The sequence below is a fragment of the Macaca thibetana genome, chromosome 10 (genome assembly GCF_024542745.1).
Source record: "Macaca thibetana thibetana isolate TM-01 chromosome 10, ASM2454274v1, whole genome shotgun sequence".
In the NCBI taxonomy this organism is placed as follows: Eukaryota; Metazoa; Chordata; class Mammalia; order Primates; family Cercopithecidae; genus Macaca; species Macaca thibetana.
In genome coordinates this window covers 26,488,232-26,509,459 of record NC_065587.1, presented here as the reverse complement: position 1 = coordinate 26,509,459, position 21,228 = coordinate 26,488,232, and the positions used below count along the sequence as shown (strand labels likewise).

Below are 21,228 nucleotides of genomic sequence, written 5' to 3'. Positions count from 1 at the left end.
GAAGGCACAATCCACCTTGTGAGGTCCAACTGCTGCCATGCAGACAGCTGTGCTTTTACATGTTCAGGAAGGTCACTGAAGGCTCAGTGTTTTATTTCAAAAACTGAATCCCAAACCCACTTTTGGGATTACAGTACTTTTTTTTTTTTTTTTGAGACAGAGTCTCGCTCTGTTGCCCAGGCTGGAGTGTAGTGGCCGGATCTCAGCTCACTGCAAACTCCGTCTCCCAGGTTTACGCCATTCTCCTGCCTCAGCCTCCTGTGTAGCTGGGACTACAGGTGCCCGCCACCTCGCCCAGCTAGTTTTTTGTATCTTTTAGTAGAGATGGGGTTTCACGTGTTAGCCAGGATGGTCTCGATCTCCTGACCTCGTGATCCGCCCGTCTCGGCCTCCCAAAGTGCTGGGATTACAGGCTTGAGCCACCGCGCCCGGCCTATTCTGTACTTCTTAAAATAAGCTATGAGATGGGGAAATAGGATACCCCCAAATATAGCCAATAGTGAGAATTTCAAATGGAAGAGGGGCACAACTGATATTCTGAAAATAGAGATTCCATTCTGTTTTTTCTTTTTCAGCTTTTATGTTAGATTCAGGGTGTACATGTGCAGGTTAGTTACCTGGGTATATTGTGTGCTGCTGAGGTTTGGGGTATGAAAGATCTCAACACCCAGGTACTGAACATAGTATTCAGCAGTTTATCAACTTTTCCTTCCTCCCTCCCACTCCTGGCGGTTCTAATGCCTATTGTCACCATCTTTATGTCCATGGGTACTCAGAATTTAGCTCCTACTTGTAAGAACATGAAGCGTTTGTTTTCTGTTACTACACTAGTTCAACTAATGGCTTCTAGCTCTAGCCATTTTCCCACAAAGAACATAATTTCATTCTTTTGTAGCTGCATAGTATTCCATCGTCTATATGTACATTTTTATCCAGTCCACTGTTGAGGGGCACCTAGGTTGATCCCATGTCTTTGCTATTGTGACTCGTGTTGCAATAAACATATGAGTGCATGTGTCTTTTTGGTGGAATGATTTGTTTTCTTTTGGATACATATTCAGTAATGGGATTGCCAGGCTGAATGTTAGTTCTGTTTTATGTTCTTTGAGAAATCTCCAAACTGCTTTCCATAGTGGCTGAACTAACTTACATTCCCACCAACAGTGTATAAGCATTTCCTTTTCTCCTTATCCTTGCCAGTGTCTATTTTTTGACTTTTTAAAAACAGCCTATCTGACTGGTGTGAGATAATATCTCATTGTGGTTTTGATTTGCATTTCTCTCGTGATGAGTGATGATGAGCATTTTTTCATGTTTGGTGGCTGCATGTATGTCTTCTTTTGAGAAGTGTTTATTTGCCCCTTTATAAATGGGGTTGTTTTTTGCTGTTGACTTAAGTTCCTTATAGCATCGGAAATACTAGACCTTTGTTAGATGCATAGTTTGTGACTAATTCCCCCCATTCTGTAGGTTGTCTGTTTACTCTGTTGATGGTTTCTTTTGCTGTGTGGCAAGCAGCACTTTAGTTGAATTGGGTCCCACTTGTCAACTTTTGTTGCAATTTCTTTTAAAGACTTAGTCATAAATTATTTCCCATAGCCCATGTCCAGAATGGTACTTCTGAAGTTTTTCTTCCAGGATTATTGTAGTTTTTGAGGTCTTAAATTTTTAATCTGAGTTAATTTTTGTATATGGTGAAAAATAGGTGTCCAGTTTTTTTCTTTTTTCTTATTTTTTGAGAGAGTCTTGCTGTATCGCCAGGCTGAAGTGCAGTGGCCATTTCAGCTCATAGCAACCTCCGCTTCCTAGGTTCAAGCAATTCTCCTGCCTCAGCTTCCTGAGTAGCTGGGATTACAGGCATGTGCTACCACGTCCAGCTAATTTTTGTATTTTTAGTAGAGACAGGGTTTTACCACGTTGGCCACGCTAGTCTCGATCTCCTGACCTCATGATCCTCCCACCTTGGCCTCCTAAAGCACTGGGATTACAGGCGTGAGCCACCACGCCTGGCTGCAAAAGTTCTTTTCTACGTATTTATTTCTTTCTTTTTAGAGACAAGGTCTTGCTTTGTTGCCCAGGCTACAGTGCAGTGGCTACTCACAGGTGCCATCCTTGTGCACTACAACCTCCAACTCCTGGGCTAAAGCAATCCTCCTGCCTCAGCCTCCAGAGTGGCTGGAACTACAAGGGACCTTCACTTTTTAATTATTTTATTGAGCTGTATATTTGTTCTGTGTACTTTAATATAAAAAGCATCTTTTACCAGCCTACACAGGCTTGTTAGGAACAGTGGTCGCAGAAATACAGGTGCCTAGGACCAGACAGTTCTGTTCTGGTTCTGCCACTGGGTAGCTGTGTAGTCTTGGGCAAGTGAAATAACCTCTTTGAGCCTCATTTTATTTTCATAACAAATTCTTACGGGGCTGGTATGAGGATTAAAATCATGCAGCATATATTGAGTGAGTGTTTCTTGAACTATAAATGCCTGAACAGATGCACCATTAATGCCCATTCACGCTTACCAGACATCTCCTCGGTGCGGGCATTGTGCTAACGCTTCTTCATGCATCCTTATAGCAAACTATAACAGCACTCATTTTGTAGATGAGAAACCTGGGATGCAAAGAGACAGCTGGTGAGGGATGGAGTCAGGATTCAAATCCAGGCTGCCTAGTTATGAGGACCAAGACCAGGTGTAATGGCATATGCCTGTAGTCCCAGCTACTTCAGAGGCTGAGGCAGAAGGGATACTCGAGCCCAGGAATTTGAGCTATAGTGAACTGTGATGCCACCTGCACTTCCACCTGTGTGAGAGAGGAAGACGCTATCTCTACAAAAAAATTTCTTTGAGAAACTCTACATGGCCAAAAATACTCATTTGATTTTAAAATCACTTTCTCTTTCATTAGAGAATGAATTAAACCATTTTTTTTGAGGTGGAGTTTTGCTCTTGTAGTCCAGGCTGGTGTGCAATGGCCCAGTGTTGGCTCACTGCAACCTCCCCCCCCAGGTTCAAGTGATTCTCCTACCTCACCCACTCAATTAGCTGGGATTACAGGCGTGCACCACCATGCCTGGCTAATTTTTGTATTTTTAGTAGAGACGGGGTTTCACCAGGTTGGTCAGGCTGGTCTCAAACTCCTGACCTCAGGTGATCCAAATGCCTTGGCCTCCCAAAGTGCTGGGATTACAGGCGTGAGTCACCTCACCCAGCTGAATTAAATAAATTTGTAAGCACAAGAATCATGGTAAATTAAATATCCAAACTCTGCGTTATAAACTTTTACATATAAGAATATTTTAAATCAAAAGTTGGAGGAAAAATACAAAAAAGCAAAGGTCCAGCCAGGCATGCTGGCGTGTGCCTGTAGTCTCAGTTACTCAGGAGGCTGACGTGGGAACATCACTGGATCCCAGGAGGTAGGGGCTGCAGTGGGCTATGGTCATGCCACTGCACTCCAGCCTAGGTGACAGACCGAGACCCTGCCTGGGGAGAAAAAGAGCCATCTAACATGTAAATTCAATCATAGAATGTTGCCAATATTTTTTTTTTTTTTTTTTTTTTTTTTTTTTTTTTTTTTTTTTTTTTTTTTGAGACGGAGTCTCGCTCTGTCAGGCCTGGAGTGCAGTGGCCGGATCTCAGCTCACTGCAAGCTCCGCCTCCCGGGTTCACGCCATTCTCCTGCCTCAGCCTCCCGAGTAGCTGGGACTACAGGCGCCTGCCACCTCGCCCGGCTAAGTTTTTGTATTTTTAGTAGAAACGGGGTTTCACTGTGTTACCCAGGATGGTCTCGATCTCCTGACCCCGTGATCCGCCCGTCTCGGCCTCCCAAAGTGCTGGGATTACAGGCTTGAGCCACCGCGCCCGGCCAAATGTTGCCAATATTAACCGAAGTTACCAGGCCATAGTATTCAGTATAACATTTTAGGGAAATTCCCGTTAAAATTAGGTTCTCTTCCTTTTTGGGAGGCGGGGTGGAGGGTCTCACTTTGTCTCCCAGGCTGGAGTGCAGTGGCAGAACCACAGCTCACTGTAGCCTCAAGCTCCCAGGCTCAAGTAACCCTCTTACCTCTGCTGACAGAACAGCTGGGACTGCCAGTGTGCATCACCACACCCAGCTAATTCAGTTATTTATTTTTTATTATTGTAGAAATGAGGTCTCACTATGTTGCCAGGGGTGGCCTCAAACTCCTGGTCTCAAATGATCCTCCCACTTCAGCATCCCAAAGTGCTGGGATTACAGTCCTGGGCCACTGCATCTGGCCTGTTCTTAGGTTTAATTTTATATATTTGACTGAATGCCATGAATATCACTGCAAGAAAAGTTTTCATCTGAGATATAATTTATGCTGAATTGTGACTATCACAAACATCCAGGGATAACTACTCATGTACTATGGCCCTAGGTTTTTCTAAAAATGCAGCTGAGTGAATGACTTTGGAGAAAAGGGCAGATGAAAGACCTCCAAAAATTCTTTCTACGAAAAAATGGGAAAACTGGCAACAAATGGTCACCATTACCATTTTGATTTTTACTATTATCATTTTTTTTAAGAGAAAGGGTCTTGCTCTGTTGCCCAGGCTAGAGTTCTGTGATGCAATCATAGCTCACAGCAACCTCATACTTCTGGACTTAAAGTGATCCTCCCACCTCTGGATTTATCCACCTTTATAAAGCCTCCTAAATAGCTGGGACTACAGGTGTGCACCACTGTACTTGGCTAAAGTTTTCATTTTTGTAGAGCGGAGGTCTTGCTATGTTGCCCGGGCTGGTTTTGAACTCTTGGGCTCAAGCAATCCTCCCAAAGTGGTCGGATCACAGGCATGAGCCACTGCGCCTGGCCCATTAACATTTTTAGACCTCAGGAAATTAGCTAAAAGCTTGTAATAATCCAGAGGATATTCCTTCTAGAAAAACAAACAAAAACAAACCAGTGTAATCTCAGAGCAGTGAGTTTCGTGGCAGTTTAATTTTTCTTTCTCTTGTCTCTGCTTGGCAGTTCCACAGTAACCCAGAAAATTAAAGTTCACATTCACGGTGAACACCAGCAACCCAACAGCTACTGGAGGAAGCAGAAGAGCTGGATCTCCCTTAAAGCTTTATTTCCAGGAATTATCACAATTGAAGTGTTTGGTGGTTCTCTGTAACACCTGACTTGCTAGACTGCATTTGATCTGCCTTGGAGCTTGCCCAAGGCAAAAAGCCTTTTCAATCTGGCACGATTATGAAAAACAATGACAGGGGCTGGGTGCAGTGGCTCACGCCAGTAATCCCAGCACTTTGGGAGGCCAAGGCAGGTGGATCACTTGAGGTCAGGAGCTGGAGACCAGCCTGGGCAATGTGATGAAATAACATCTCTACAAAAATTACAAAAATTAGCTGGATGCAGTGGTGTGCACCTACAGTTCTAGCTACTTGGGAGGCTGAGGCAGGAGAATTACTTGAACTCAGGAGGTGGAAGTTACAGTGAGCTGAGATCCCGCTATTGCACTCCAGCCCGGGTGCCAGAAGTAAAACCCTGTCTCAAAGGAAAAAAAAAAAAAAAAAGCAAAGCAAAAAAAAAATTAGCCAGAGTGGAGACATGTACCTGCAGTTCCAGTGAATCAGGAGGCTGAGGCAGGATGACTGAGTCCGGGAATTTGAGGCTGCAGCGAGCTATGATCTTGCTGGGTGCACTCAACCTGGGCAACAAAGAAAGACCTTAAGAAAACAAAATACAATGGCAGGCAAATGTTTAACTCTGTGGCCGCTTGACCTGGTGGATAACAGCTGTGGGGCAAACAATAGACTAAAAAGCTAAAAAGAAAAGCTGGGAAATGAGATGCCCATAGGGGTTTGAAATGCTCTGACACATTTCTGGGTATCTAGAAAATGCACAGGTGCACCATGCTCTGAGAAGAAGGGCTCAGTGTGCCTAAACTGCTTTTATGAAACACTGGAGGCCGGGTGCAGTGGCTCACACCTGTAATCCCAGCACTTTGGAAGGCCGAGTTGGGTGGGTCACCTGAGGTCAGGAGTTTGAGACCAGCCTGGCCTACATGGTGAAACCCCGTCTCCATTAAAAATACAAAAATTAGCTGGGCGTGGTGGCGCATAACTGTAATCCCAGCTACTTGGGAGGCTGAGGCAGGAGAATTGCTTGATACAAGGAGGTGGAGGTTGCATTGAGCAGAGATCATGCACGCCGCACTCCAACCTGGGCGACAAAGCAAGACTCCGTCTAAAATAAATAAACACACACACTACAGTTTATGCCAAACAGATTTTAAAGAGGACACCAAATCACCAATCCCCACTCAAAACCCTGGACACTCAAGTCTCTATGAGCTTCTCTGGCAGACAGTACTTCATACTGTCACAGTCACTGTTGGAGAAATGTTGTGTGCCTGTGTGATTTGCTTGGGCAGGATTCTTGATAGCTTGTGCTTAGCTTCAAGTGGACTTTGCCACATATACCTTTTCCCGTTATTTTGCTTATTATACTTTTGCTATGATGAATCATAGCAATGTGTATGACTACACACTGAGTCCGGCGGGTCCTCCTAGAGAATCACTGAACCTGGGGGTGTTCTCGGCTCCCCATCACTGGCTGCTACACAACAAAAAATGCAACCAATAGACACTGTCCCTGAGGAAGTCCAGACACTGCATATACCAGAAAAAAACTGTATGACCTGCTTTAAACATATTCAAAGAATTAAAGGAAACTATGTTTTGTTTTGATTGTTTTCTTCAACTTTTAAGTTCCGGGGCTTATGTGCAGGTTTGTGTGCAGGTTTTTCACATAAACGTGTGCCACAGTGGTTTGCTGCACAGACCAACCCACCACCTAGGTATTTAGCCCAGCATCCGTTAAATATTCTTCCTGATGCTTTCCCTCCGCCCACCCCCCATGACAAGCCCCAGTGCCTATTGTTTCCCCGCCATGTGTCCATGTGTTCTCATCATTCAGCTCCCATTTTTAAGTGAAAACAGGCAGTTTGGTTTTCTGTTTCTGCATTAACTTGCGGAGGATTAACAGCTTCCAGCTTCATCCACGTCCCTGCAAAAGACAGTGTGTGTCTTCTTTTCTCATCCTGAGCACGGCTTATTTGTGCTTTTGTTTTTTTTTTCAGTCTCAGATTTTTCTTTTTTTCTTTTTTGAGAAGGAGTCTCACTCTGTCGCCCAGGCTGGAGTGCAGTGGTGTGATCTTGACTCACTGCAAGCTCCACCACATGGGTTCACGCCATTCTCCTGCCTCAGCCTTCTGAGTAACTGAGACTACAGGCGCCTGCCACCACGTCTGGCTAATTTTTTTATATTTTTAGTAGAGAAAGGGTTTCACCGTGTTAGCCAGGATGGTCTCAATCTCCTGACCTCATGATCCGCCCACCTCGGCCTCCCACAGTGCTGGGATTACAGGCGCAAGCCACTGAGCCCGGCCTCAGATTTTTCTTTCAAAACAAATTATGCGTTTATTTTCCCTTGGATCTTTATTTTCTATTTCATTGATTTCTGCTTTTTATTATCTCCTTTTAAATTAACCTCTAAGTTCTGCTTTTATTACATGCTACCAGTTCCAATCTGTAATTTTTTTTTTTTCTTACATATAGGTTTTAGTGTGTTTGGTCCACAGTTGTATTTCACATTATTTCATGGAGCACAGCCCCTGGGTGGGTGTCCCTGTGCAGTACCTGGCAGAGCGTGTGGCTGGGGGAGATGGAGCATTATAACTTGTCAGGCCCAGAGAGGGAGAGCTAGGGGCTCCTTAAAACCTACTGAGGGGCCAGGCGCAATGACTCACACCCATAAACAGCACTTGGGGAGGCCGAGGTGGGCGGATCACCTGAGGCCAGGAGTTCAAGACCAGCCTGGCTAACATGGTGAAACCCTGTCTCTAATAAAAATGCAAAAATTAGCCAGTTATGGTGGAGCACCTGCAGTCCCAGCTACTTGAGAGACTGAGGCAGGAGAATCGCTTGAACCCAGGAGGTGGAGGTGCAGTGAGCCAAGATCGCACCACTGCACTCCAGCCTGGGCAAAAACAACAACAACAAAACCTACTGAGGCCACAGTAGGGGTGGGGTGGGGTTAGCATGGAGAGAGGATCAGGCTTAGCCCCAACAACTCAGAATTCCACTTCTTTGTACAGGCCTCACTCTCCCCACTGGGCCGCAGGGCAGGTCTGAGGTCCAAGGTCTGTTGGGCCTAGGGAAATCCAGCCACTTGGGGGCCTGAGATATTGAGCTTCATGGCCAGGCCCCCTCTCCCAGGGGACTCATTTCCCAGCACCCTCTCCACTGTCCCCGCCCCATTCCTTGGGGGGGAAAATGTATTTTTCTTTTGTTAATACTTCCTGAAACTTTTGCAAGTACAGAAACCACAAACTGATCAGCTGACAAAAGGCGGAGAAGGTGAGGCACGCGGAAACCTTTGGGAACCAGTTCCCTCCAAGCCCAGGTCGCTTCTCCCCAGCACAGCTCGGCCCACAGCCTGCACGTGCCAGCAGGGACCCTCACCCTCCATACCAGGATACCACGGTGACCCCTTCCCCCACAGCCTGCACGTGCCAGCAGGGACCCTCACCCTCCATACCAGGATACCACGGTGACCCCTTCCCCCACAGCCTGGTGGCTCAGTCCTGCGAAGGACCAAGGCATAGGAGAAAAAAGCCCTGCTACCTGATCCCATGCTGCCGCTCACAGACGCTTAGTTGATTGGCAACACTGAAGAGGTTAAGGAAAAAAAAAGATGAAAACACAGAAAAATTTTTAAAAACCCAGACAGGGAGATGATGTGGGGAGAGAATGTGCTGGTAGCCTCAGTAGCCGGCTTCCTCCTGGTAAGGAAGATAGTCAGGAACCTCCCCTGGACCCAGGCAGTTGCCAGCACACAAGGGAGCCCTGTCGGCCACTGTGCCTTGAGGACAGTACTTGGGGGTCGTGTATCTGCCAGCCCAGGCTGGAGAGCTGGCCGTTCTGGTTGACACCCTGCGTGTACCCCATATGCAGGGACATGGAGAAGTTGCCACACTAGTAGGTTCGCAGCTTTGTGTCACAGATGTGCCACCACGTCCTGGGAGCCATCATGCCCACCTGGCTGGCACACTTGTTTGTACCCATCTGGGGGCTGATGGTCGAGTGGTCCATGGGGGGCAGGGTGTGGCTCTTGGGGTCGTAGAGGTGCTGCCTTGTGCTGTATGCGGTCATGCCCAGCTGGCTGGCCCATTCGTTGGTGCCCATCTGCAGCCTGATGACACACTGGCCGGCGTTCATGGTGGCATTGTCCAAGTTCCACTCCTGCTTCTCCCGGTACTTGAGGCCAATGTCCACCCTACTCTACAGCCCTTTGGTCTTGGCCTTCCCCACCAGGGCAAGAAGAGACACCTGCAGCTGCGTCATGCTTCCACTCTCAAACATGTTGTTGGTATCAAACAGGTCCACAGGATTCATCCGTAGCTGACCATGGCCTTCAAGAAGTTGGAGAGGTTTTCTAGCTGGTGCCAGTTCTGCATGGAGCAGTTGATCTTGGGGACTGAGCCCGGCTGAAGCTTGTTCATGAGTGTGCATAAGATAATCCCGTCCTTCAGGCCCTTCTGCAAGTCAGGGCTGATGCAGAGGCTGGTGGGTCCCTCCATCCATCTGTGGAGCTCTGCCTCCTTCTACAGGTTGTAATTTGGATAAGAGATGCTGCTTGACCTCGGCCGAGGGTCTGTACAATGGGCCCTTGTTGAACTGTGTGGAGCTCATGGCTGGCAGGTGCAGAGGCAGGACAGGAACCTGATGTGTAATTTTCATTGACAACCTTTTCATTATGAATCTTAGCAATTCCTCTGGAATGTTTAAGGTCAGTCTGTGCTTTTTTTTTTTTTTTTTTTTTTTTTTTTTTTTTTTGAGATGGAGTCTCACTCTGTCGCCCACGCTGGAGTGCAGTGGTGCAATCTCAGCTCACTGCAAACTCCGCCTCCTGGGTTCACGCCATTCTCCTGCCTCAGCCTCCCCAGCAACTGGGACTACAGGCACCTGCCACCATACCTGGCTGATTTTTTTGTATTTTTTTTAGTAGAGATGGGGTTTCACCTTGTTAGCCAGGATGGTCTCGATCTCCTGACCTTGTGATCCGCCCGTCTCAGCCTCCCAAAGTGCTGGGATCACAGGCGTGAGTCACCGCACCCGGCCCAGTCTGTGCTTTATATAGATATGTTTCGAGTTCATTTTATTAGGTACATAAAAATTTAGAAGTTAGTATCTTCCCAGTGGGTGGGCCTTTTTATAGCAGCATTGTCTCTAAATATCACTGTTTATCTTCAAGCCAATTTAGTTTGATTTTTTTTTTTTTTTTTTTTTTTTTTTTTGAGACGGAGTCTCGCTCTGTCGCCCAGGCTGGAGTGCAGTGGCGCAATCTCGGCTCACTGCAAGCTCTGCCTCCTGGGTTCACGCCATTCTCCTGCCTCAGCCTCCCGAGTAGCTGGGACTACAGGCGCCCGCCCCTGCGCCCGGCTAATTTTTTCTATTTTTAGTAGAGACGGGGTTTCACCATGGTCTCGATCTCCTGACCTTGTGATCCGCCCACCTCGGCCTCCCAAAGTGCTGGGATTACAGGCGTGAGCCACCACGCCTGGCCTAGTTTGATCATTTTATAGAGCCCCTAGGTTCATCCTGATTGGCATTTATCAGCTATCTCCTTTCTCATTACTGTCAACCTTTATGACTCCTGTAAGACACCTCCACACATGGGCTGACTCTGGATCCGACTTTATCTTCTACCTCTATGTCATTGGCAAGATCCTATCTGTATCTCACTGGCAGGATGAAGCCACTGAGCTGTTCAGGGCCAGTGCCCTTGGTACACATACATGGACTAGATGTCAGCCAGGGCCACTGGTGCCTCACTGGGCTCCACCGCAGTGGCAGAGCAGTGCCAGCCAAAGTTCTCAGCTCTCTTCCTCACCAGATACTGACACCCTGGGTGTGTCCTGGTCTCTGCACCTCCCTGTCCTGTTGCTCGGTGGCCCTCTCTCCAGCTTTCCACCTCAGCCCCAGAGTCACTTCCTAGGGCAGCCTCTGCCATCACCTGACCTGAGCACCACCCCTAAAGGATACTCAGCTGTGGGATCACCAGCTCTGGGAAGGCAGGGAACTGAATCACTTGCTCCATCCCCTGCTGTGTTCCCAGTCCCAACCACACCCTCACAGAGCTCACAGGCCCACGGGAGGCCTGCGAGCTGATGATGCCAAGGAGAAATCCCCCAGAACCTTCATGTAACGTGCAGCTGACCGGTCTCTGGGAGCTGCCCTGGGAGTTTTTTGGGCCTGAGAGTCTTTTGGGTGTCCATTAAAGTCTGTAGCATCCCGTCAGGGCCACCATGCCTGTCACCCAGACTTCCACAGGGAGGACTGGCTGTAGTCCCTGGCAAAATTCCTAATTTTTGGATGAGCTCTCCAAGATGTAATTACGCCAACAGCACGAGAATCTGTGGCTTCCAGCGCCATTCCTACTGAACACACACTTTTGACTCCTACAGAGACCCCACTGCCAAATGACAACCTGCAGGCCCCAGAATTCATCACCTGCCTCCAAACAGCCAATTTAACTTGTTCTGACAGTGAAACCACCGCACAGAAAATGCCATCCCGGGGCAGCACGGCATTTGCCAAGTTTTGGCCCGGAGCAAGCTTCTAGGGCTACCTAGGACTCATGAAATTACAAGTTTAACAAGGGCCCACAGGCCAGCTGTCATCATCCCTGGTGCACACTGCACCTTCCAGGCAATCCAAGCCATCTGTGCTGGAAAACGCTCCCGAGCTGTGGCCGGGGAGTAACAGCTAAGGCTCACTATGCAGGTTGGAGCCCCTGCCCCAGCCCTGACCTGTCTCCTGAGCCCTCCCTGATCTGCTAAGACCCTGACCTCCACCAGCCTGCGGGGAGCACGCTCGTTCCTGCCCCCGCCGCCCTCCAACCAGGCACTCGCGATGGGGAGGGCATGAGCTGGACAGCCCCTGTCCACCCGCCAACCCTCACGCCAATCTCGGCTACACAGAACTGCTTCTAGATGGGCTGTCCATAGGGGTGACAAGAGGGGCCTGTGGCCGTTCCAGGAACATGGGCAGTGAATGCACCATGGGGCCGAGTGAAGAGCCTCTATGCCTTAGTTCCCCCTGTGTGGAACGAGAGCTTGGAGCAGGCACTCTGTAAAATCCATCTCACCTCTGACCCCAGCCCAGCCTCCCCTGATGGCGGATGGCATCCAGGACATGTTGGGCAGCACAAGGAGGTCCAGAGCCCAAAGGAGCAAAAGCAACAAGGTGTGGTTCCACACAGCTGACGGCAGAGGACACGCAGCTGGCCCAGACCTCACTCTGGGAGGGATTTCTTGACTGTGGGGACCTGGGGGGGGGTCATCCTGGGAGGACGGGGCGAGTGTTCCTCTGTGGCCCACTCCAAGGCAGGAGAGGAGGCTAACCTAAGGGCAGCATCTCCGTGTGCTGAAGGGAGGGTGGGAGGGAGACCCAGGCCCACTCTGGTTGGAGATAACAGGAAGAAGGAAGTCAATGCTGCTCTGAGACCGTGTGCACCCAGGTCTCATCACACGCCTGCACATACCTACATATACAGACACATGCACAGATATGCACAAATGTGCATGCATGTGGAGATGCACATACAGATGTGCACACAAGCACATACACACACTGACATGCACACACACACTTGCACAGAGATGTATGCGTGCATAAACACAAATGTACAAACTTGGAAAAAAGCCTAGGAGTCATGCCTGTAATCCCAGCACTTTGGGAGGCTGAGGCAGGTGGATCACCTGACGTTAGGAGTTCAAGACCAGCCTGACCAACATGGCAAAACCGTCTCTACTAAAAATACAAAAAATTACCTAGGTGTGGTGGTGAGTGCATGCCTGTAATTCCAGCTACTCGGGAGGCTGCGGCAGGAGAATCGCTTGAACCTGGGAGGCAGAAGTTGCAGCAAACTGAGGGTGCACCACTGCACTCCAGTCTGGGCAACGAGAGCAAAACTCCAGCAAAAAAAACAAAAAGCCTAGGAGAAAGGAAGGAATAACCCAGTTTTGGAATCTGTAAAATCAAGACAGAGCGCCCTGCTCAGGCACAACTCCCACAGGCCACTCCTGTGGTAGGAGAGGCAAATTAGGTCTAGGGAAAGACATAGACCGGGCGGGGTGGCTCAAGCCTGTAATCCCAGCACTTTGGGAGGCTGAGACGGGCAGATCATGAGGTCAAGAGATCGAGACCATCCTGGCTAACACGGTGAAACCCCGTCTCTACTAAAAAGTACAAAAAAACTAGCCGGACAAGGTGGCGGGCGCCTGTAGTCTCAGCTACTTGGGAGGCTGAGGCAGGAGAATGGCGTAAACCTCGAGGCGGAGCTTGCAGTGAGCTGAGATCCGGCCACTGCACTCCAGCCTGGGCGACAGAGCAAGACTCCATCTCAAAAAAAAAAAAAGACATAAAGAGAGCTTTTCAGGAGGGAGATTTGCCTAGTGAGTTTTCAGAGCTAGACCCTGATCAAAAAGGGTCACAACAACACGGTTTACAGGAGAAAGTCTGTGCCCCGCCATCACTATAGATGAGAATGACCTGGGGATGTGCAGGCAGAGGGGCGAGAGGGCAAGCTGAGGGCTGGGGGTTCCCTTGAAGGAAGGGTCCGCGTGGCTACCTTGTACAGCGGAGTCTCCAGGGTGTGGCAAAAGGGCAGCCTGATGAGAGAAGACAGGGCTTATGACTGTTCCTCACAGGAAGTGTCTACGGAGCATGGAAGATGTGGGCGGAAACTGCGTGATGCAAGAAACCAGAGGAAAGAGTGCATTTATACCACCTTCTAAAAGTTGTTCAGAACTTTATCCAACAAATAAACTTTTGTTTCAAATAAAGGAAACAGTGAAGACCAACAAGATAGAGAAAACACGCAGACAGCGACACAGTAGGGCATTATGCATCTCTGGCTGAGCCAAGCTCCCGGAGACAGTGAATGGTGCCTTGATGCCAACCACCACCTGGCTGCAGCTTCTTTTTTTTTTTTTTGAGACTGGGTCTTGGTCTTGTCGCCCAGCCTGGAGTGCAATGGTATGTTCCCGGCTCACTGCAACCTCCACCTCCTGGATCAAGCAATTCTCATGCCCCAACCACCGGAGTAGCTGGGACTACAGGCGTCCACCACCACGGTCGGCTAATTTTCTTGTATTTTTAATAGAGACAGGGTTTCTCCATGCTGGCCAGGCTGGTCTCGAAATCCTGACCTCAGGTTATCCACCCGCCTCGGCCTCACAAAATGCTGGGATTACAGGCGTGAGTCAGGGCGCCTGGCCTCCACCTGGCTGCACCTTTAACTGGTGAGGCCCACTGTTTCCACCTGAAGGTTTGGCACCTCCCTCAGCTCTGCAATGCCCATGGCTCTAGCCAAACCCTCGGGCTAGAGGGAGACTGGAGCTGCCGTTTAAAATGCACCTCGGCTGAGCTCTGCTGGCCCCTGGGGTTGGCCTAACCCCATGTTCCCTCGCTCAGTCTCCACCTCCCAGAGGAAAGGGCTCATGTTCCTCCTCATCCTCTTCGGAGGAACCCAGGGGCGGGCACAAGGGGAAGGGTAAGTAGCAGGTGCTGGAGTGTGCACCAGGAAGCCCAGCACCTGGGTCCCTCCCTTGAGTACCCACCTAGCAGGTGCCCTGGTGGCATGGGACCCCAGTCACCTGGAGACAAAAGTAGGTGGGCGTGCTGCTGATAGCCTCCATCAGAATGCTGTGCTCCTTCTGAGTTCGCAACATGAGCCCGAGGTACCGGCGTATGGAGAGGGTGATGTTCAGATCACTCCAGGAAATGACGCTGTCACCGCTGAAGAGCTGGGGGTGGGGCATGGCTGTGAACACAGGCCCAGGGAATTTAGGTGCCTCCAGAAATCACACGGGCTGGAGACTCCTGGCTGCAGGGCTGGGGGATGCGCCTGCAGGCCGGTCAGCCATGTGGGCTCCACAAAAGCCCACCTTGGAACGTGAGCCTCCTTCTTAGGAAGTGTGAAGACCTGCAGGGCCCTAGCCACAGATGGGCATGGCAAGGGGCTCTGAAGCTGGATGGGAGGCAGGAGGAGGTGGGTTCTGGATCCCTGGGCTCAGTGGCTAGTGGGGCTGGCCCTGGGTCAGGAGTGGCTGGTGGGACTGGGGACCCCAGGGTCAGGAGTGGGGGTTCTGCAGAGTACAGTCTCTTGGAGAGAGCACTGAGTCCGCAGTCAACACAGCATATGCTGCCGGAGGCTGCTGGTCCAGAACGTGAAGCCTCCTCACAGTGGTCCCAGACACAAGGAGCAATACCTCCCAGGCCGCCATGGCCGGGGGATGGACGATGCCAGCCACTCACCTTGCTCGCAGTTCTTCCCACTGAATTGGAGCGGAAACTCACACACATACATGTTCCACCTGTGGACACAGGTGCCCCCGTTCTGACACCACGTCCCATCATGGAAGTTCCTCCAAGCAGCCTGGCAACACAGAGCATGCAGCGGAACCCCACTTAAAGGAACCGTCCAGGGTGTTCTGTGCCAGGCACGGTGTGGGAAACCAGGATGGAATGAACATGGGGCTGGACAGAAATCAGACCAGGTCTAAACACCTCTGGCAGAGGCAGGAACGTGGGAACTGAGGTGGTGCTGAACACGCTGCCCACGTTTGGACACGCTGGGGCTCCAGGCCATCATGGCAGCCGATCCGGTCGCCAGGTGACATATGCAAGACCCTAGGATCATGTGTGCCTTGGGTTAGCTGGCTGGGCCCGCAGCGTCACAGCAACTCCGAACTGCAGAAACTGGGAGCTGCACATCTAGAGCCTGGACTCCAGGTTCCACTACCAGAGCTGCCCACAGCCGGGCACACACGTTGGTAAGAAAAAAGATGGCTCCCCTGCGATCTGTAACGGTGACCTCTGTGTGGCTGCCAACGTCCAGCCAGATGCCACTGCGGCAGCCCCGACACCCCGGCGGCCACCGTACCTTCTCTGGTACCATTGTTGGCGAAGAATCCAGCCATGTCCACATTTTTGCTGTCAGCTGACAGGTTCCGCACGCACCCCCACAAACTGTCAGCTGTGCACTGGGAAGTCTTCCAGCAGGTTGGGGACGCCCCCCAGGAGCAGAGGGCTGGTCAGAGCCAGGGAACTGAGGAGGTAAAGCTGTCCTCTGTGATGTCTGGGCAGCAAGAGGCAGCCACAGCAGGCTGGGTTCAGAAACCAAGCAGCATCTGGTCCCGCCACAGGCTCCGTATGCCTCTCTGTGCCTGTTTCCTTGCACTTGCCTTCGGTCCTGACCATTTCGGTGTTTGACACTCACCAGTGACCACCAAGTGCTGCCCACCCAGGCTGGTCCACACATAGACTGAATGTGAGCACGGGGGGCACAGGTCAAGGCCAGTGGGGACTCGACTCCACTTTGGCCTCTGAGATCTTCCAGAAAAAGGAATGGACCTGAAGTGAGGCCAGAAGAAAATGAGAACCCTGGTGGCACTCCACGCAGCGGTGCGACCTCAGGCAAGGGCTGTGACCTCTCTGGGGCACAGTTTACATCTCAGCAAAAGGGCACCATCCCGCCTCCAACCCAGTTGGGCAGGATGAGATGAACCAGGCAAGGGACTGCCCCCAGCCCCTATCAGGTGCTCAGGATGTATCAGGGCTATTATATTATCTTCAAAAAAGGTTCTTCTGTGGTGATTTAGTGGCTTGTGCCTATAATCCCAGCACTTCAGAAGGCCGAGGCTAGAGGACTGCTTGAGTCCAGGAGTTCAAGACTAGCCTGGGCAACATAGGGAGGCCTTGTCTCTACAACAAATTTAAAAAATTAGCTGGGTGTGGTGGTGTAAGCCTGTGGTCCCAGCTACTCGGAAGGCTGTGGCAGGAGGATGGCATGAGCCCAGGAGGTTGATCAAGGCTTCAGTGAGCTGGGAGCATGCCACTGCAGTCCAGCCTGGGCAACAGAGTGAGACCCCATCTCAGGAAAACATAAACACACACATAAGCCTCTGGGACGACCTGGGTGACACAGCACTTCACTTAACAGAGTGTCCTGGAGTCCCAAGCACCAGAATTTGTGGGAACAAAGCCAGTAATCCGTGGAAGTGGGGCCAGAGACCATCTCTGGGTCTACAAATCAGCCATCACAACCCTGGGGTTGGCCTGGCCACTCTTGATACTTAGGGAGACTATTCTAGAAGGTTCTAACATGTCAGAGGGAAGGTGCCCCAACCATGGAGAGGGAGTCTGACTCCAGCCTGGACTGAGATTGCTAGGGCACTGCACCCAGAGTACCTACATGGGGCCCTGCTCTGGGAAGTCTGCAGGATGAGCACGTTAGGGGGCGCGGACCCCCAGGGCCTCCCCTCCTCAGATGCTCACTTCTTGGAGCCAGTCTGAGTGTCCTGGGCAGCGCAGCTGTAGTTCCCAATGTCCTTTCCCGAAGCACACAGCCACAGCTGTAACAGAGTCACCCACCGCACCGTCAACACAGCCATCTTCTCCCTGGATGGCCTGTGGGGCAGGCCCAGGTAGCCGATGTTGGGCTGTCAAGAGAGAAAGCACAGAAGGCATCAGCGTTTTCTCTGCCACTGTCCTCAGCAGGTGCACCTGTCACTCATGGAGTGGGGAGGACACATCACAGGGTGGGCAGCAGGTGGACAAGGATGAGAAGCCCCCAGCCTTAAGTTAGTTCCCCAAACTAGTTGTGCTGGGCTGCATGGTGACCCTTCAAGTTCTGCTTCCCAGAATCTCAGAACATGGCCTCGTTTAGACAAAGAGCTGGCGCCAATGGAATTAATTAAGATGCAGATGTCGTGGAGTAGGCAGGCCCCAATCGAAGATGACCGATGTCCTCCTAAGAGGACAGATGCTGAGACTCAAAGGCATGCAGGGAGAAGCCACGTAGCCACAGAGGCAGCTGCTGGAGTGGCTGTCTACCAGCCGAGGGACACCTGGACCCCCAACAGCTAGGAAAAAACAGGGAGGGCCCAGCCCTTCAGACTTCAGAGAGGGCACAGCCCTGCCCACGCCTTGACTTCAGACTTCTAAGTGCCAGACTGGGAGAGAATTGTCTGAGCCACCTGGTCCGCGGTACTTTGTGACGGGGGCCCCAGAAAATGAAGATAGCAGCCAACACTCAAGCCCCAGGGCCCCTCCTGTGAACACCCGCTTCTGCTCTTCTGGGGGTGTCCTCCTGACCACAGCGCCTGGCCAGGCTCCTGCTCCCCGACCCTGTGGCTCCTACAGTACAGATACCAGGAGGCCGCTGCCCGGCCGCCGACGGCCCCACATCTCGTCTTAAGGTGTGGAGCTCCCTGTCTGGGCCAGGAGTCTGTTCCAGGGTGGGGTACAAAAGTCCTTCTGGAATCAGTGACCTCGGGTGAAACCTCTCCCTTCTCAAAGAGATACGGTTTGCCATCCGGGGATGAGCCCCCTTTCCCTAGGCAGCTCTCATGGGTCTCAGCTCCTGGTCAGCCCCTCCTAGAATAAGGCGCACATCCACCCAGTCAGCCTCAGACGCCCTTCCAGCAAGAAAAGCAGCACCAGCCCTGCATGATCCATGCTGGCCACGGAACTTAAGCATGTGGGTCTCAAGTTCCGGAAACTCAGGAGTTTCTGGAGCATGGTGTGTTCCAGGAGCTGGCTACGCAGCTTCTCCCTGAGTGCCTTTGAGTCTCAGCATCTGTCCTCTTAGGACGACACTGATCATCTTGGATCGGGGCCCGCCTACTCCAGGACATCCACATCTCAAAAATAGGGCAACTAGGCTGAAAGGCAGCACACAGAACTGGAAACAGGAGCTCAGCCAGATGGCCAAGTTGCATGACTTCAGGGGACCCTGGACACCCAGGCAGCAAGCCCTGCCTCGAGTTGTGCAGTGTGCAGCCCGCACGGCTATACGTGGCCACCCCAGCTGCGGCTTCTACTCCCCCTTATCCAATCATCTAAGGTAGATGAGATCCACCACCGTACCTCAATTTCTTTTTGTGCAAGATAATGACTATTACAACACACATCTTCTCTGTGTTACAGGGACTTTGAGGGTGACATCAACAGAGATACGTGAGTTTCCCACACATCTTTCTCAGTAAATCCAAGGGAGGCTTCTGCCATGCCCCCTGGTATTCGAGTACATTTCCTTTTTATTTTACACCAGCTGATAAAATCACAAGGCCTAATAAGCTGTCTCCTTAAATATTTCACTTTTGGTTAAGCAACAGGAAGGTGAGTGCATTAAAAACTATCTGTTTTCTAGCTCGTAACTCAGCCCACTTTGGAAACCGCGTGGAAGTGTGGTCCATTATGGGGTGCTTAAACATTAGGTGCAATCCCAGGCAAAGAACCACCTCCCCCCACTGTGTGAGCCCCACATTATCTTTACCACTTATAATTCACATTTTTGGGGCTGGGCATGAGACTTCTGGGGGAAGGACATAATAGCATTTATACTGGGAAAGCTTTCATGAAAGTAAGCTGCTGTTTACAAAACTGCAGTTGTTGTAAACTGCTGCTGGTAATCAACTGCTCAGAGCTACAGATTCAAGCAAAAACCGCGGGAGAAAGCAAGCTGGAGGTAAAAGACAAGGCCAACACAATCCACACTTGTTTTTCGGGTGGCACAGACTCACGTGAGACGCCCACTGCTTGGAGACCTGACTTCAGTCTGGCCTTCGTGAATCAGAGCAGCAGGCACGGGGCGTTTAAGAAACGGTCTCTGAACACAGCACCCAACAAGTGCTGCTTGGTTCTGACTCCCACACAGACCCACCAGCGACCACTGGGTCCAAAGTAACAGCCCTTTTGGCCAAAGAGCCAAACGTTCTCAGGTGGAGAGCTGAAAGAACCAGCAGGAGGGCTGCGCGGAGGAGGGGGTGACCTGTGGAGTCTGAGGTCCCTGCTGCCCAGAGAAGCAATCACAGCATCCCGATGGCCCATCCCTCTCCTGCCATCCCAGAATAGGTGCTGAGTGGGGCCCTGGTTTAAAATACCCGCCTCTCGGTGAGTCTGGTTTAATGTGATGCTAATTCTGCGGTGGGGGCCAGCAAGTGTCGGGGAGGCAGGGGGCGCACAAACACGGTGCTCTGGGTGGTTTGAGATGCACAGATGGGGTTCCTCAAAGCATTAAACACAGAACTACCACCCCCAGGAGTATACCCAAAAGAACTGAAAACAGGAACTCAAAAAACATGAGTTCATGAGTGTTGATGGCATTACTACCTACAATTCACAAAAGGTGGCAACCACCTAAATGGCCATCAGTAGATGAATGGTAAAACTGGCCCATCCCTGCACTGGAATCCCAGCCACCAAAAGGAATGAAGCACTGACATATGACAACGCGGGGGTCCTGGAACACACCACGCTCAGTGAAAGCAGCCAGACATGAAAGGACACACATTGTACAACTCCATTCCTATGAAATTTCCAGGACAGGCACATCCACAGACACAGAGCAGACAGGTGTTGCCAGGGGCTGGGGAAGGGTAATAAGTGACTGCTAATAGTATGGGGTTTCCTTGTGGGATGATGAAAATACTCTTTTTGAGAGAGCGTCTTGCTGTCACCCAGGCTGGGCTAGAGTGCAATGGCACAATCTTGGCTCACTGCAACCTCCGCCTCCCCAGTTCAAGCAATTCTTCTGCCTCAGCCTCCCAAGTAGCTGGGATCACAGGTGCACACCACCACGCCTGGCTAATTTTTGTATTTTTAGTAGAGATGGGGTTTCATCATGTTGGCCAGGCTGCTCTCAAACTCCTGACCTCAAGTGATCCACCCACTTCAGCCTCCCAAAGTGGTGGGATTACAGGCGTAGGTGATGAAAATAAAAATTTACCATTTTGAGGCAGGAGAATGGCGTAAAAGGAGCGGAGCTTGCAATGAGTTACTACTATTCCTTCTCAAAAAAAAAAAAAAAAAAAACCACCACCACCAAAGTCAACCATGATGGGTCATGAAAAAATATCTTAGACCTCAATAGAGGTGGTATGACACAATACTGTGAATACACTGAATGCCATTTTAAAACTTGATTTTATGTTATGTGAACTTCACCTCAATAAGGCAAAAAAAAGATTCCTGGGTGGGCATCCTCCCCCCTCACCAGCCACCTGCCACTCTCCACCTGGATAACTTTTGGGAAGATCTTTCCAATTTTTCCCTCTAACATGGAGAGAAAATGCATTATTTGGCCTTCCCACCAGGAGGCTATGAGTGATAAAACACA

General features: G+C 50.6%; 1 protein-coding gene and 1 pseudogene across 1 annotated transcript in view; both read right to left on the bottom strand.

The window, feature by feature from the left end:
* The window catches only part of LOC126929518 (uncharacterized), a 60,841-nt gene that overhangs the window by 26,581 nt on the left and 13,032 nt on the right, over positions 1–21,228 (bottom strand). Inside the window, exons 3-5 of the mRNA XM_050745953.1 lie at positions 14,702–17,548; positions 5,590–5,683; positions 2,523–2,613 (exon numbers count right to left, since the gene is read on the bottom strand). Coding sequence (XP_050601910.1) covers positions 2,523–2,529 — 7 coding nt within the window. The 5' untranslated portion in view covers positions 2,530–2,613; positions 5,590–5,683; positions 14,702–17,548. The remainder of the gene's footprint in view (positions 1–2,522; positions 2,614–5,589; positions 5,684–14,701; positions 17,549–21,228) is intronic.
* Positions 8,786–9,750, bottom strand: LOC126929516 (calponin-2-like; annotated as a pseudogene).